The 16,132-nt window shown below is 40.0% G+C and overlaps 2 protein-coding genes across 2 annotated transcripts in view; one reads left to right on the top strand and one right to left on the bottom strand.

Moving 5' to 3' along the window:
• LOC308089061 (coiled-coil domain-containing protein 60-like) overlaps nucleotides 1-16,132 on the top strand; it is a gene marked incomplete at its 5' end in the record, with an annotated part of 72,663 nt that overhangs the window by 34,576 nt on the left and 21,955 nt on the right. Inside the window, 2 exons of the mRNA XM_080433637.1 lie at nucleotides 10,758-10,931; nucleotides 12,401-12,535. Of these exons, the coding sequence (XP_080289763.1) occupies nucleotides 10,758-10,931; nucleotides 12,401-12,535 (309 nt within the window). The remainder of the gene's footprint in view (nucleotides 1-10,757; nucleotides 10,932-12,400; nucleotides 12,536-16,132) is intronic.
• Nucleotides 1,858-7,399, bottom strand: LOC308088055 (uncharacterized protein). Its single transcript, XM_080432401.1, has 6 exons — nucleotides 7,163-7,399; nucleotides 6,037-6,115; nucleotides 5,750-5,826; nucleotides 5,257-5,537; nucleotides 4,453-4,728; nucleotides 1,858-4,163 (listed from the first exon to the last, which is right to left on the bottom strand). Exons 4-6 carry the CDS (start codon nucleotides 5,531-5,533, stop codon nucleotides 3,130-3,132), a joined length of 1,587 nt encoding a protein of 528 aa, XP_080288527.1. The 5' UTR covers nucleotides 5,534-5,537; nucleotides 5,750-5,826; nucleotides 6,037-6,115; nucleotides 7,163-7,399; the 3' UTR covers nucleotides 1,858-3,129.

Here is a 16,132-nt window from a genome sequence, read left to right on the forward strand (position 1 = left end):
TGCTACTTTCGTACAACATTCTTGCATGATGACAATTTATGAGAACACATTGAAATGTGGAGATACAAGATTCCTGAATGACAGTGATGATGTATTTAAAGTCTCTAGTACCACACAAAGATAACATTTTACCCTTTTTTCTTAGATGTCGAAATTCATGAAATGTATCCATGAACATTTGCAAAAAGAAAAAAACAATGCAGAAAAGTCCCTACCTACCTAAGTTAATCCTGCTTCATTGACCACTTACTGGTTGGATTTACATCATATTTGCACAGATTGTCTACAGGTAGGACCCCAACACCCAAAACAACCAGAAAGATATGTCAAAATATTCTGTATTGTGAATCAGCAGGATTTTAGGCTCCTAGGCCTTGTTAAATATTATAGATGTTTCTTTTTTTTTTCAGAGTTACTTCTATTCCTAATATATTACTGTAAAATGCCTGCAAACAAAATGACTGCTTACTAACAGGACATGTATTCTGATACCATGTTTTTACCCACTTCATATTCATGTGGAATCTAAGGATGTTTCTCAGGTAGGCCAAATATCCTGATGCCTCAAAACAGATGGAATGACAAAATATAGTTCTATAAGCCTTCTATGGTAGCCAGACTTAAAATGCAGTATGGGCTAAGTAGAATACACTACTGTGTGCCATTCTTAATGAATAATCATCAATCAGCAGCTTATTCTCAATTTCATATATGTATTTACTTTTTTGAGCAGTGTGAGGGGGGGGGGGGACTGACTGACGGGGGCCAAACCGTTTTCCATAAGCTGCTGATTGATGATTATTCATTAAGAATGGCACACAAAAAGCGTATTCTACAGCATGTACTTAAGCCATACTGCATTTAGGTTGTATGGGCTTATAGAAATATATTTTGTCATTCCTGAGGCTTTGAGGTGTAGAGATATTAGGCCTACCTGAGGATCATAGATTCCATATGAATATGAAGTGGCAGGGTAAAACATGGTATCAAACTGTATTCCCTGAAGCAGTCATTTTGTTGTATTTGTAGGCATTGTACAGTATTAATAGATCAGGATTAGAAGTAACTCTTTAGTAACTCTAAAAAAAATGATGCCTTTAACCAGGCCCAAGAGCCTATAAAACCCTGCGGATTCACAATACAAGCCAATTTTAACATATTTGTCTGGTGGCTTTGGGGTGTAGGGGTCTTACCTGTAGACAATCTGGGCAAATATGATCCCTTTTTCATGCAAGGTGGGGGCAGTTCTGCATTTTCTTGGTGCAGAAATTTTATTGAAGAATTTCATGACCTTTGCAGTCAATGTAAATAGTTTGATGGTTGATAGTTAGATGACAAGTCAAAGTTATGAAAAAACAAGGTCAGGTTTTGTTCTACCTCCGACCAAAATCACAAGTGAATATTCCTATTTCTGCCTTGAATAAGGCCTTATATTATATAAAGGTGCTGCTGGACACTACCTGTACGACCATCTGTGTATAAGTACAGTGTGAAAACAACCAGCGTGTAGAAAATGAACTCCCTATTTCAGGGTAGGTGTGTTTTTGCAGTGGTGAGCCACTTCATGGATGAATTTCATGACTTTTGCAGTAAAAGTAAAATTTGGGACAATCCATTTCACGAAGAGGACATCTTAAAGATATGGGGAAAAAAAAACAATGTCACATTTTGTTTTACCGCTCAAGGGTCCTTCTGGCCGATCTTCAAGGTCACAACATTTTTCTGTTCTGGCCCCACAGTGGTTGAATGAACTCCCCACTGATGTCAGGACAGCAGAGTCACTGATGAAAACCCACCTCTTCAGGAAACACTACCCTTCCTCTTCGCCTTGCCTACTTGTTAACTAGTTGTACAAACTATTGTTTTATTGGATCTTGTTTATTCTATACACTTATTTGGTTTAGCACTTGCTCATTTGCATTTGATTTTCCTATTTTGCCTCATCTGTTTATGAAAGTAGGTAGCTGATATATTGCACTTTTACTTTAGCGCTAGGTATACTCTTGGTTGCTTGTTTTAGAAGAGAATGCACTTAATACTTCTGGTGATTAGTAGTTTCGTTCCCTACCTATGTTGAATGCACTTATTGTAAGCTTTGGATAAAAGCGTCTGCTAAATGACTGTAATGTAATGTACCCCTGATAGAAGAGTAGGACCAGTATTACATGTGAATATTCCTCAGAAAAGTCCACTTTTTGCTATTTCCACCCATAATAAAGCCTTATATAAAAGGCTGTAGACCATCTGTGCAAGTATGATGTGAAAACAACCAGCAAGTAAAATGAGAAAGGATTGGCTTGGAACGCCCTATTTCAGGGTAGGCGTTTTTTTGCAGTGGTCACTTAATGGATGAATTTCATGACTTTTGCAGTAAAAGTAAAACTTCTGACCATCCATTTCAGGAAGAGGACATCTTAAAGACATGAAAAAACAATGTCACATCTAGTTCTACCCCTGATAAAGAGTTGGACCAAAGTTAGAAGTATATATTGCCCAGAAAAGTCAACTTTTTGCTATTTCCGCCTATTTAAGGCCTTATATAAAAGGCTGCTGATTCACAATAGAACCACATATTGGCATATAAAATATATATCTTTTGTTACTTTACACCACTGGTATTTCTGCATTAATTAAATACAAGTTCTATCAATTCTGAACCTGGAGACTGGCAAGTCAGCCACTGCTGGCTTTAGTAATATATTTTTTAATCAAAGATTTGCAGCGGACAAAGACAAGTCTTGTGAAGGACAAGTTTGTCCGTGTACGGACACATTGATGACCCCTGCCATGAACTATTCAATTCTTATTTTTTTGCATTTGGTATCCTTAGCGTGGCAGGAAATCACACACTGGTTTGTTTACACAAGCCACCTGGCTGGTGCCGTGCCAATAAATGCATAAACTTCTTATTTAGTCTACACATTTTTACAATATTGGAGCATGTAAGAATGTCTCATATTACAGCAACAATACATTTTAATCTAAATCTAAAATAATAAAAAAAAATAACATGTACATTCCCATATAATGTTTTCTATAGCTACAGGGAGCCACAAGGGAAGGGCTAAAGAGCCTCATGTGGCTCCAGAGCCGCAGGTTGCAGACCCCCGGCTTGGGGGAAAGGTGACTTCAGACTGGTTTGTCCCCTTTGATATCCAGAGGCCCCTGATAGTTAGACAAGATGCAACAGATGCTCCACAGCTGGTTGACTGAACCGGTCATAGACAGAGGAACAAGTCCATCCCAAACATGGTATTCCTTCACTCTGCGTATGGCCCTCTCTACCAAAATTCTCAGACGGGCGATAGCCTGGGTCTTATGGGTGTCCTCTGTGCTGAGCTGAGCTGATCTCTTCAATGGAGGGATAATGAGAGTGGCCCCCACGTCGGACAGCATCTTCTCTATCAAGAAACCCTTGTCAGCCATTACTCCATCTCCGGGCTGAAGTAACCGTAACAGCTGTGATTTCTTGGTTATTTCTATGTCAGAAATGGAGCCAGTGTACAGTTTTGACACAAATGTGACTACCCCACATGGGGAGATTCCAATCAGCCCTTTAAAGGTGGTGTGGTTTTTGTAGCTGGAAAAGGTTTCTGATTGAAGTGAGAGGGAGGATGCGGTTTCACAGCGTATCTCTGTGCAGTCTATTATGACTCTGACTTGAGGGCAGTAGAGCTGGAACTTGTCAGGCATTGTAGATTGCACTTGCTCTCTTGTCATCCACAACGGTAGTGAGCCAAGAACCAGAAAAAGGTAGCTAGTCCACGTTAAGATGATGCGACTAACAGTAGACTGGCTGACCTTAAATATGGAGGCCAATGTTCTCTCATGAAGCCCAGCTGCAACACGACAGAGAAACATGAAGAACTCATCAATGAGTGGGAGCTTGCGATGAGGGCTACAGGTAGGTTCATCTTGTGTCGTTCGCTGTGCCTTGGACCAGTAGACAAGTTTTGAAGCAGAGGGCTTAATTGACTCCCAAAACACCATAAAAACCTCCTTTGAGCTGAATCTGGTGTAATAACGGAAGTCATTATCTGTGACACAATACTGGAAAATCACCGGCTGCTGCACATCAACTTTCAGCTGACCGAGTTCCATTTCCAGGAGTAACACTTTAAGCTCCAACTCCCGAATTCTTCCAGAGGCAGTGTCCAGTTTACCTTAAGAGGAAGAAAAAGCATACATATCACTAATCCATCTATACATTTTACAATCTAATACACTACAAGTCTTTAGCACGCCTACTTTTCAGCTCAGGGACAGGTGTATTGGTGGAGCAGACATTAAACATAAATCACCTGCAATAACTGTTCGGTCAAGGACCTTCCTCAAATGCCTTGACCGAAATATTCAATTATTCAATCCTTTTTTACAATATTATTAACTAACTGCCATGTATCTTTTCTGTAAGACAACATGTTTTTACATAGTATGTTTTGTAATACTAACCAGGAGATGGCCGACAGTCATAATCATGATCTTTGGCCAATGCACCTGCAGTGCCTTGCCTCCTCTGTACTGTCTCCTGCCCACTGCCCACTGTCCTCTGACCGCTGAACTGTCCCCTGTCTTCTGGATTGTCCTCTGTCCTCTGGACGGCTCCTTGACCTCTGCAGGCTGTGCTGTTCCCTGGGACAGACATCTCTGCAGAGTCATCCAAGACAACAGCACACAGACGCTTGTGTGCTCGCTGGAAAACTGGCACCCGAGGTTGTGAACCTTTCCCTAGAAGTGTAAGAAAATGTTGACACACTTTATTGTGATGATTTTAGGTAATAATTTGTCACACCCAAAATATATCCCAAATATCATAGGGTAAGTGATATTCTTTTGGTTAAAACTAAATGTTTTTTTTGGTGAAAAGGTTAAAGCTCTAAATTCTCATAGTAGCCTACTCATTGCTATAGAGTGCTTAGTAACAGGGGTCTCCTGGTATCTCCAGCTCTTTAATAAACAGAAAATACTAGCAGGTAGGTTGCAAATTTCAGGAGAGAGTACCAATTTATTAGCTTAAATGTTATAGTGTTCCAGTTCCATTGGATAAAATCGGTAGCCTTATCTGAAAATACATTTTCTGTTTACTAAAGAGCTGGAGAGACAGGGAGACCCCTTTTACTGAACAAACACCTAATATCAGCTAGTTAACACCTATTTTAACAAAGCAATATCACTTAACCTAACTTTAACATAACAAGTCAATGTGAACTTTGTTGTAAAAGACTAATAGGTTTAACATTGTCGTGTGTTAATTACCCCATTCATTCCAGTGGAATCTAGAAGGCACTGCTCCTGGTTTAATGTGAGTGCGTCCGTTGATTTTGGTGGACTTCTTTAGATCCCCAGGATCAAAGTGTTCACTGCACACAAAGGTGCTCCCACGAGCTATTCTAAATGTTGGTCCCACATCTCGCTTGATCGCAATCACCCATTTTGCACGTAGTGCTTTATCCACAGGGAACTCGTGGAAGCTCATATGGGGGGATTTGCGTTTGTTGTTAGCGCAGTGAGGAACACTACAGTGGTGTGACATACTGCTGTTGAGAGAGAGAAAAGGGCAACAATGATTTATCTCTAAGGTAATGTTAGCATTGATATATGGCAAGTATATATTGCAATAAAAAGCAAATGCTAAAAAAAAGTTGCCTAAATGTGTTACACGCACAATACATGATAAACAATAATCAATATCCAGTATCCACTGAGGATTCATGTATCTTATTAGTGGTTAATCAAAGAATTCATATACCTGTATAGTTGAGGTAGGTCAAGTTTAGACTTGGCTCAGGGAGGACGACACGACTGCCATGCAGTCCTGCCCGGTGCCTTGAAGGAAGGAGTAATCAGTTGTAAATAATCAGTTGTTGCAGGTGTACAACGGAAACCTCAGCTGACCATAGGTGCTCTGGCAACTTCACAAATTATTATTTCATGAAAGCTAGGCTATGAAATCATGCAATATCATTTCCATAGTGTCGCCTCAAAAAATATCTGACTTGTCTATCATTCTTTCAGTTAATCAAAGAATTCATATACCTGTATAGTTGAGGTAGTTTAAACCTTGTCTTGGCTCAGGGAGGAGGACACACCACTGTCATGCAGTCCTGCCCGGTACCTTGAAGGAAGGAGTAATCAGTTGTAAATAATCAGTTGTTGCAGGTGTACAACGAAAACCTTAGCTGAGCATAAGTGCTCTGGCAACTTCACAAATTATTTCATGAGAGCTAGGCTTTGAAATCATGCAATATCATTTCCATAGTGTCGCCTGATAAAATACTCTACTTGTCTATCATTCAACTTTTCAGATCTGCATGTAAACATGAAATCAGGTTATTTCCTAATCATCTCTTATTTCACAGGGATGTTCAAACACGCAGTGGTGGAAAAGTATCAATACTGCAATGTAGAAACACTGTTACAAGTAAAAGTCTGGAATTCAAAATGTACTTGAGTAAAAGTACAGTATTGGTATCAAAATGTACTTAAAAAGTACCAAAAGTAGAAAGTATACTCATTATGCAGAATGTCCCATAGCAGATCTACAAGCTCACAAGCTTGTATAAGTATTAAAGGTGGAATGTGGTTAATGTATGTTTTGTAATAATCATCAAAATCTGCAAAGTAACTAGTTAATAAAGTTTTCAAATAATTTCAGTGGAGTAAAAGTACAATATTTGCCTCTGAGATGTAGTGGAGTAGAAGTAAAAGTAATGAATATTGGAAATACTCCAGTAAAGTAAAAGTACCTACAAATTGTACTTAAGTACAGTACTTGGGTAGATGTACTTAGTTACTTTCCACCACTGAAAATACGTCGGGTTCATTTGGTTATAGCTATATGTACACACACAGTGAGATACAAAGGATAACACACTGGGTTATAATGGATATACACTAATGTTATATCTGATTACAAATACATTGTAGTTTTAAAACAAAACCTACACCCTGGCATCGCCACTTCATCATTTATAAAAAAAGAAAATAATAAAAAAAAGTGTTACACAGGCAGGCAGACAGCAGGGCTAATATTATTAGCATTGCTAGCATACATTCTCAACCCAATCTAAGGCAATTTCCGAATTTTAAAATGTAAAAAAACGATAATTCTATCAAGAAAACAAGATGATAAAACAGAAAACAGTAGTAGAATTTACTTTACCATAAAACACGAATAGTTGCTGGCTTTGTTCTGGAGACACACTGTTTAGCCTGACGGAGAAATCCCAGTACATCACCACTAACACTAAACCCGGAAGTGAAATGACGTCACGTGAATTTGGCCTATTGTGGACTCAAAGAGTCTCCTACTGAGTCTTCTATTGACCAATGACTCGGTCATCAAATTATTGGTTTAGGAACGCGACAAAAACAAAACCAGCTTGCTTGCGGCAAGCTAAACCCCTTACTAGGTTTGTAATAAAAACTGCAGTTTTAAATAACATAATTATGCAACTCCTTTGAACACTGTTTCAGAGACATGACACATTTCATTCTTATTCCTCTATGAATTTCTATTTTTCAATGTTAAAAATCTGTAGTTAATTTAGATGGCATCCTGGTCTATGAACACCCTAAGGAATGTAGTTGGCCTTTTTTAGCGTTGTTTCCCTGCTGGGGTATAAAGATGAAATGATGGGCACGCCCCCTATTTTGGAAGGAAACACCGACATTCCACAGGGTGTTCACAGACCAGCTGCTTTAGCAAGCAAGCAAGCTGGTAACTGCTTTAGTGAGCAAACTGGTAAAAAACCTCCATGAATTCAAGGCTTCATGGGGTGTGTAATTGATAGAAAATAAGTACATTTTTGGGTTAACTACTCCTTTAACTTCTAGCTCTAGCTCACAGAGCTTGTAGATCGGCTAATTTAGAATTACATTGACAGTTTTTTACTTTGGAATTGTAAGTATTAGGGATGGGACGATATACGATATTATCGTATATCGCGATAAAAAAATTCCACGATAACTGTATCGCAGGTACTGTAATTATCGCGAAAAAAAAAAAAAAAAAAAATTCGACCAAAAAAGATGTTGGTGTCCATTTGCTTTGCCAGGTTGCATATCCGGCCTAGAGAGAATCAAAGGAAACGGAAACAGCTGTGAGCATGCATATATATGTGTGTGTGGACTGCACCGGATACAGTTCCAAAGAAGGCGGGTGTAATGTAATAGGCAGCGTCGCAGCGAGTCAGTGCACTCGCCTCACTGTCCCTTGTAGTCTACTAGCTTGTTGTGCTACGCACTAGTACGAAGGTATCCGTAGCTGAGATAGAGAATATACGGCAGTGCCGCGCGTTGTACCCAGCTTTATTGCCAATATGTTGAGCTGCTGATCTTTAGTAAACTAAGTCACGTTTATATCAAGTTGTTGTCTAATGTCTAGCCTGTAACCCAGACTGATTCGCTCCATTCGGCTGACTTTTTTTTCTTCTCACAACTTCACATCCACCGAACGGATTCCCCCGTGCTGGAAAGCCTGGTGATTCGAGGTTAGGATCCCAGGCTAGTTGTTGTCAAGCCTCATCCATATTACAGCGTGGAATTCAAGTTAACGTGAAAAATAAGCCGTTTGTGAATATGCTGAGTTGAACGACCGTGTTGTGCAGCAAAAATTAGCCGACCTACAAACTCATGATCTGACGCGTTTGTGAGCTTGTAGATTGGCTCTTTTTGATGCGTCACACGGCGCGCAACCAAATATAAAGTCATTATTTTATAGCAGCAATTGCTGCACGTCCCGTTCCGTTTTAACTTTACATTGTCAGATTGATATTTATATAGCCAGTGGTGACTGGTGGAGAAAGTACTCACATTTTTTACTTAAATAAAAGTATCAATACTGCAATGTAGAAATACTAGTAAAAGTCTGGTAATCAAAATTTACTTGAATAAAAGTGCAAAAGTATTGGCATCAAATCTATTAAAAAAAAAATGTTTGAAAATAGCCGATCTACAAGCTCACATTGTGAGCTTGTAGATCGGCTATCTTCAAATGGCCAAAATGCATAGGGCTGCGCAGTGGTTCATGTAGGTTTTGTGATCTAAATCAGCAAAGTAATTAGTAACTAAAGTTGTCAAATCATTGTAGTGGAGGAAAAGTACAATATTTGCCTCTGAGATGTATTGGAGTAGAAGTAAGAGAAATGTATTGGAAATGGTTAATACTCCAGTAATACTCCAAACTCCATTTTTAACATGCTAGATTCATCAAAAACATCCGTCCTTGGTTCTGGTGACTCACCCTGCCCTCTTAATACGCGAGGGGACCACGTTTTTTCGATAACTTTTTTCATTTATTTTTAATATTTTTTTGGAAAATGAAAAAAACTTAAATACAATAAAAAAATGTAATAAGATACAGTACTTGAGTAAATGTACTTAGTACTTAATGTACTTTTACACCACTGTATGTAGAGATATCTTTGATTACTTCTGAATGATAAAATAAATAACTTATTGTGAATGATTCTTGATAAGTTCAGATTACTTATGTTTACATTGTCTTTCTCTACCTCCAGTATTGGATGTTTACATATTAGATAGATAATAAAAGATAATAAATGTTCTTTAACAGAAATGACAGGTCAAGTGATTTCACTGTTTTTCTAGCATTTTAAGAATTTTATAAGCGACGCGCTAATATCGTGATAATATCGTATATCGTGATATTTTTGGCCACAACTATCGTGATATGAAATTTTCATATCGTCCCACCCCTAGTAAGTATATTTTGATGCCTGCCAATACTCCTGTCCATTTACTCAAGTAATGCAATACAGGACTTTTTTTTATATTGTGGTATTGCTACTATTACTTAAGTTACACATTTGAGTTCTTCATCCACCACTGCTTTGTTGCATATCTTATTCAGTGTGCCTCCTCTCATATCAGCCATCACTGCCGCCCTGTGGCGACACATCCATTCCCATGACTGCACTTGTAATGTACAGCTTTAAACCACCTCCTATGTACCCGTGGTGAACAAAATACAGCTGTCAAATCACTGTAGTGGAGTAAAAAGGACAATATTCGTCTCCGACTGGAGTAGTAGTATAAAGTATCAAAAAATGAAATACTCTAGTAAACTACAAGTAACTCAAAATTGTAGTAGAGTACAGTACTTGAGTAAATGTACATAGTTACTTACCACCACTGTTATGTACATCATGATTCGCGTAGCCAGCGGGGTGTTACGCAAGCCGCTGCGACATGACAGGTAAACTAATTCAATTACGTTTCCTAATTAAACCGTAATAATAGCCAATCAAATGGCGGCAGCAACACGTCCACGGACGCCTATCCGTCAGCGGTGACGCGAGGCGAAACGAGGCCTGGAGTTGAGCGATGGTGTTGACATTCAGAGAGAGAGAGAGGCGGCTTGTGCTGTTTCATGTCCGTGTCCCCAGAGATGTGTTGTAGGCCACCAGACAAGCCACCAGTGATCTTAAATGGCTGAATAACACAGGCATTGACAGTTGACAACAGATGCCCCAGGGCACACTGATGAAGTCAGTGTTTTTGGGTCGTGGAACCCTTTTTAAATACCTACTAAATACCTAATTACCCTGTTTTCGGTCGGCTCTGTACTTGGTCCTCGCTGTTTTCACTCGACACCAAATCTGGCAACGCGTTTTGTGAGCTTGTGGATCTGCTATTTTCAGCAAATGTTCCCCCCCCAGAATAGGGATGCTAGCGTTCAAGTGGTTAACAGCGGTGATGTATTTGTGACTGTGTGCTTTGTGCTTATTGCCCAGGCGTTTGGCGTCAGCGGTCAAACAGGGCCGAGGTTACTTCCACCTTCTGCAGAAAGAGGAAGAGGAGAAGGAGGAAGAAGAGGCGAGGCAGCGCAGGAGGAGAGGGGAGCAGCTGAGAGCGCCGCCCCGGCATCCCGGCGTCTCCTCTGACTCCTCCGACAGCGACTCAGACGGGTGAGCCACTGTGTTGCCAGATTTTGCGAGAGAAATAAGCAACCAGGTCTATGTCAAACTTCACGCTCACGACGCATTGTGAGCTTGTAGATCTGCTATTTTCAAAAATATCTTGGTGGGGGGGGGGGGGGGGGGAACACAAAATGTGGAATATCTTTGAAACATTTTAACAACACAAATCTGGTACGGGCGTCACTGGCACAAATTATAATTTCAGGTCGGGGTCCGTGGACAAATACACATTAATTTGGGGGTCCTTGACATGAAAATGTTTGAGAACCACTGGTTTAAACAATAATCCCAAAATGTGGAGGCAAGCCCAAATAAGCAACTACACTTTAGAAAAGAGCCCAAAAAAAACGCAACTAACAAGAATTTACAGGCAACTTTACAGAAAAACAAACCCAAAGTCGCCCAAAGAAGCAGACATGGCGACACTGTTGAGCCAGCGTCACACATCCCAGCAGACTCTGGCGCCGTTCGTCAGTTTGAGATAGAGACCAAATAAATAAATGAACAAGTATTAAAAAAAATAGCTGACGTATAATACAGGGTCAAGTGGTTAATCAGACTTATCGATTTAGTCGGATTATAAAAAATCCATTTAATGCGTGTCGATTCGTTGATATATAAGAAATATGATTTAGAAATATATAAGAAAATTGAGTATTCGATCCTATATGAGCAAGATTAAGTCATTGGTTCTAAATGTCGGTTTCGATATATTTTCAGGTAATCGCTCAGCCCTTGATCAAAGAAACCATGAAGTTATAAATATTACCTATCTATAAAGAAAACATCACATGGATGCTCCTGGGACGTATCATCAGTGTTCTAGCCTGGGGTCATTGGGTGTTCCGGGTCTCGCAACAACATACACCCTCGCCCAGGTACACAGCCAGGGTTGATCAAGCCCTGACTTATGTCCCAGTAGCTACCCACGGTCAGTCCTCTTAAAGGGACTACACCATGAATTTAAACTTTTTCTTCTTTTTTGTGTGTTTTTGGTCTCCCCTACCTCTCTTCTATCCCCAAATATACCCCAGTTTGAACACACAGACTTTCACAGCAAATCTGGGGTTTTCTGTAAATTGGTCTCAAAACAGGCCAAACTGATTTGCACCCTGACGTGACTTCACGTCAGGGTACAATACCTCCTGTTTTTCAGTTCCAAAAAAAAAAAGAAAAAAATCTTTTGAAGAACGTTTGAGGGACATAAACGATATGATATTAAATATTATTATTTTTTTAATTCATGGTGTAGATCCTTTAATATTCTATAAATATATATTTTATATATATTTATAGATTATATAGATTTTCGGGTAATCCCTCAGCCCTTGATCAAAGAAAACATGAAGTTATAAATACCACCTATCACCTTTCTTATGCTACATATAAGAACTATAGGAAAGGCATAACTGCATTGTGCTGTCATGTAACATCCACTATTTGTGTCACTGTGTCAGGTGTCCCCTCACAGCTGGAACTAGCCAGTCGTGTGGCACTTGGGCCCAGCCTCGCAGGAAGACGGCCCAATTGGTGAGACCGTTCACCCCCGTCCATCGCTCTCTGACCTCCCCTCTGGTGAACGAGGCACCAACGTGAGTTTCCACCCCGTTAAGCCTGATGTGTACTTGTGATGTGACGCATTGTACAACAAAGTTTAAATGAAGTATTAAAGGGGACTGAAACCCTAGGCTGAGCTTGTTTTCAACTTCAGGTTAAAAACTACATAAGGGTAAAAACAGGCTGCATAATACTGACCTTATAGTACACAGTGATGTAATCAACACAGCTGCAGCTAATCAAATTAATAATGGATGTGTTAGAGATTATAGGGGTGTCAAGACTGTCTTCTATCATGCTTGCACATGGGCCTGCCCTTGGCTCTGGATACACCTATGAAAATCTAACACACTCATTATTAATTAGTTTGGTGCTGCAGTGTTGCTGTTTTTAATCTTCTGTAGTTTTTAACCTGAACTGGAAAACAAACTTCAAAATCAGTCTGGGGTTTCATGCCCCTTTAAGGCTGTTGTAGTTTTTAAACGCATCCGGGAAAAAAAACAGTACTCATACTGGATTTGATTGAAAAAATGTTGGAGGAGGTGTGCAAGAAAAGACGTACATGGGTTTTGGTGCCTTTAGTCATGGAATGTGCTGTGTTGTAGGGGCGGCAGTGGCTTAGGAGGTAGAGCGGCCTCTTGGGATTTGTCCATTTGGAAGGTTCCCGGTTTGATCACTGGCTCCCCCTGGGTTTGTGTCGGAAGTGTCCTTGAGCAAGACATGAAAAGTGAAAGCACCATTTACCATTTGTAGAATTGTTGTTACATACTCTAGGTGAAAGTGGTGCGTGAAATGCTGTACCGCTGCGTTGCAGTCAAACCTCCATTAGCCTTCTGCATAACCTTCTGTAGAATTGAACATCATGCTACAGATAGCAGTGGTTCCCAACCTTTGCCCACTTGAAAATCTCGACGGTGTGCCGTGTGCATTTCCAGAGCATGTTTAATTGAATAATCATTATATGAATGGTGTTCTGGCTTGGATCAATGGAACTAACATAAAGTATACTTTAAGTTCCTATTTATTGGTGTCACAATGAACCTTTTTCCGAGGTTTTAAAGAAAGTTTTTTTTTGTGTTTTTTTTACACTTTTTTCTTTATATTCTTTATCTTGAAAATCTAAAGGTCCTTACACACCGGGGGCGATTTTTTCATGCGAATAATACGTTTTTTTTTAAAACCTTATAAAGTCAATGCAAGGTTCCACATCAGTTTTGCGGAGCAAAAAAGTGTCTTTTATTTATTCGGACCGCATCCGAATTATGCGTACAGTATTATTATTCGCATAATCGCCGGTGTGTAATGACCTTTAGTGGTAGTGTTTTGCCAATAATTTGGTGGCCCACTTGCAACACCCTCACGGCCCACAGGTTGGGAATGGACTGCTCTATAACCATAGAACAGCCTTTAGCTGTGCAGCTGCATGCCTATAGTATGTCAGTTCACCTACAGTAAGTTAGAACAGGGCCTGGGGCAGTAGCAATGAGATTTTGTTGACTTTTTATTTATTTAAGTGAAAGTGGGTCCTCACTGTGAGTTTTATAAATATTGACGAGCTTGTGACTAAATAATAACTATATTTATTATAACGGATCCATTGGAACACAATTTTTCACACAAAAGAAAAAAAGTTTGATTTTTGGACATAACAAGATTGGCCCCCTTGTTCAAAATGAATTCTGGGTTTGTTTGTGAGAACATTTTGACATGATTAGACATGATGAGACGATATGAAAAAGGTTTTGATATGGAGGAATCTCTCTGTCAGCCTCCTCTTTCTGGCTGTGTTCATGCATGTGCTTACATTACGTCAGACAGAATGCATTGTTATTTCCACTGGTGAAATGTAACTAAGTATATTTACAAATGTTATGCTTTGTTACTTCACTTCACGATTATTTGAAAACCTTAGTTACTTGTGGCCCTCATACCTACGCCGCATCGCTGATCCGACCGATATGCCCAAATATGGAGATATCTGTATGTGTTTGTCCTTGTCGCTTTTATGCCCATATGGAGATCCCTGATGTCATCAGTATATGCCCATATATGGGCATGCCTCCTGTTGTGCCCATATATGAAGCTGACTGATTTGTTTGCGCCTGATGCCATGACGACACATTGAGGTTAGACAACACTATCCATATCCATATTATATACACTGCATTGGGAACTCCTTATATGGTTATGGCTGAGTCATATTGACATGAGTGTGATGACGTGGTCCGCTGCTTTTTTCAAAAAGATTTTGAAAACTTTTGAAAAACCTTTGGTTCTTTAAGTATATCTTGCTGCCAATACTTTTTGCCAGACCCAAGGGGGCACGAACTATTCATGACATCATGAACTTCAGTTATAAAGTGGTATGTAGGTGTGTTACATACTAGGACTTCATTTTGGGTCTGGCAGAACCAGGTCTCCTGGTCTTGTTTACCTACACTCAAGTAAGATTGTGAACACAGGAATTTCACTTGCAACAGTATTTCTACATTGTGGTATTGCTACTTTTACTTAGGTAAAAAAAAAGAGTACTTTTCCATCACTGCCCTGCCCAGCCCAGAATGAGGATCGGGTTCGCTTTTGAAAACCCTTTTGACGTGATTAAAGATGACGAGACGACATCTAAAAGGCTTTGATATGGAGGAGTCCTCGCGCCTCGATATAAAAAAAGGGTTTTGAAACGGAGGAGTCGGTTCACCTCTCCTCTCCGTCACCCTCCGCACGTCTGTCTTTGTTCACGCATGTGCTTCACGTCAGACGGATGGATGCCTTGTTGTTTCCCGGCAGCGAGAACAAATTGGCAGATTGTAGAATTGTTATTGTGATGTGTCTGACAACAGCTTTCATTTTGGGATGCTTTCACTAGAGTCTCTTGAAAGCAGCGTGAACAGAACTTAACCTTTCTGGAGAGGTGTCTCGAGGAAAGTTTTCCCTGATGAGTTCCTTCCTTGTCAGCACAGGTGTATCTGACAAAACCAAATACGTAGCGTGTCTTCACACAAACAACTTTCTTCTTCTTTTTGTTTTGCCGCCGATTTGATCAAAGACACACAGACACACATACAGTACGGCCGTCGGCTCGGCCTCCACGTACCACACTATAAAAAGGCTTCGGTCTTTTTTATATATCTTTGCTGTCGGGCAGAAACCTCGTATCTCCATATTTTAACTTTTTGTGTTTTTTTCCCCATAAATTAACGCCCTACTTGATCATACTACAGCGACACACAAAAGCATCAAAAGTAGCAGATCTACAAGCTCGAAACGCGGTGCGAAGCGACACGTTTCGAGCTTGTAGATCTGCTACTTTTTCTATTTTTGAATTTGAATCCTGAAAAGTAGCAGTTTTGGATACCCGACAAGAGACCATATACCGTAAGTTGTGTTAGCCAAATCATAAATGTGATGATGTCACTGATTTCAGTGCTTACATGTAGGACTGCAACTAGGGTTGGGATCCTGGGAAACCGGGGGGACCGAATCCAACATTGAGGAACCGGAATCGGTTCCCACACATTTGGAACCGCTTCTGGAGCCGGTTTATCACACTGTCAGAGCTGGTATGTGGACTTCACGTCTGCTATACAATTACAATACCATCATAACTCTGAGAGTGTACAAATGGAACCAAA

The sequence above is a fragment of the Gymnoscopelus braueri genome (genome assembly GCF_963280865.1).
Source record: "Gymnoscopelus braueri genome assembly, chromosome: 7".
NCBI classification, from domain to species: domain Eukaryota; kingdom Metazoa; phylum Chordata; class Actinopteri; order Myctophiformes; family Myctophidae; genus Gymnoscopelus; species Gymnoscopelus braueri.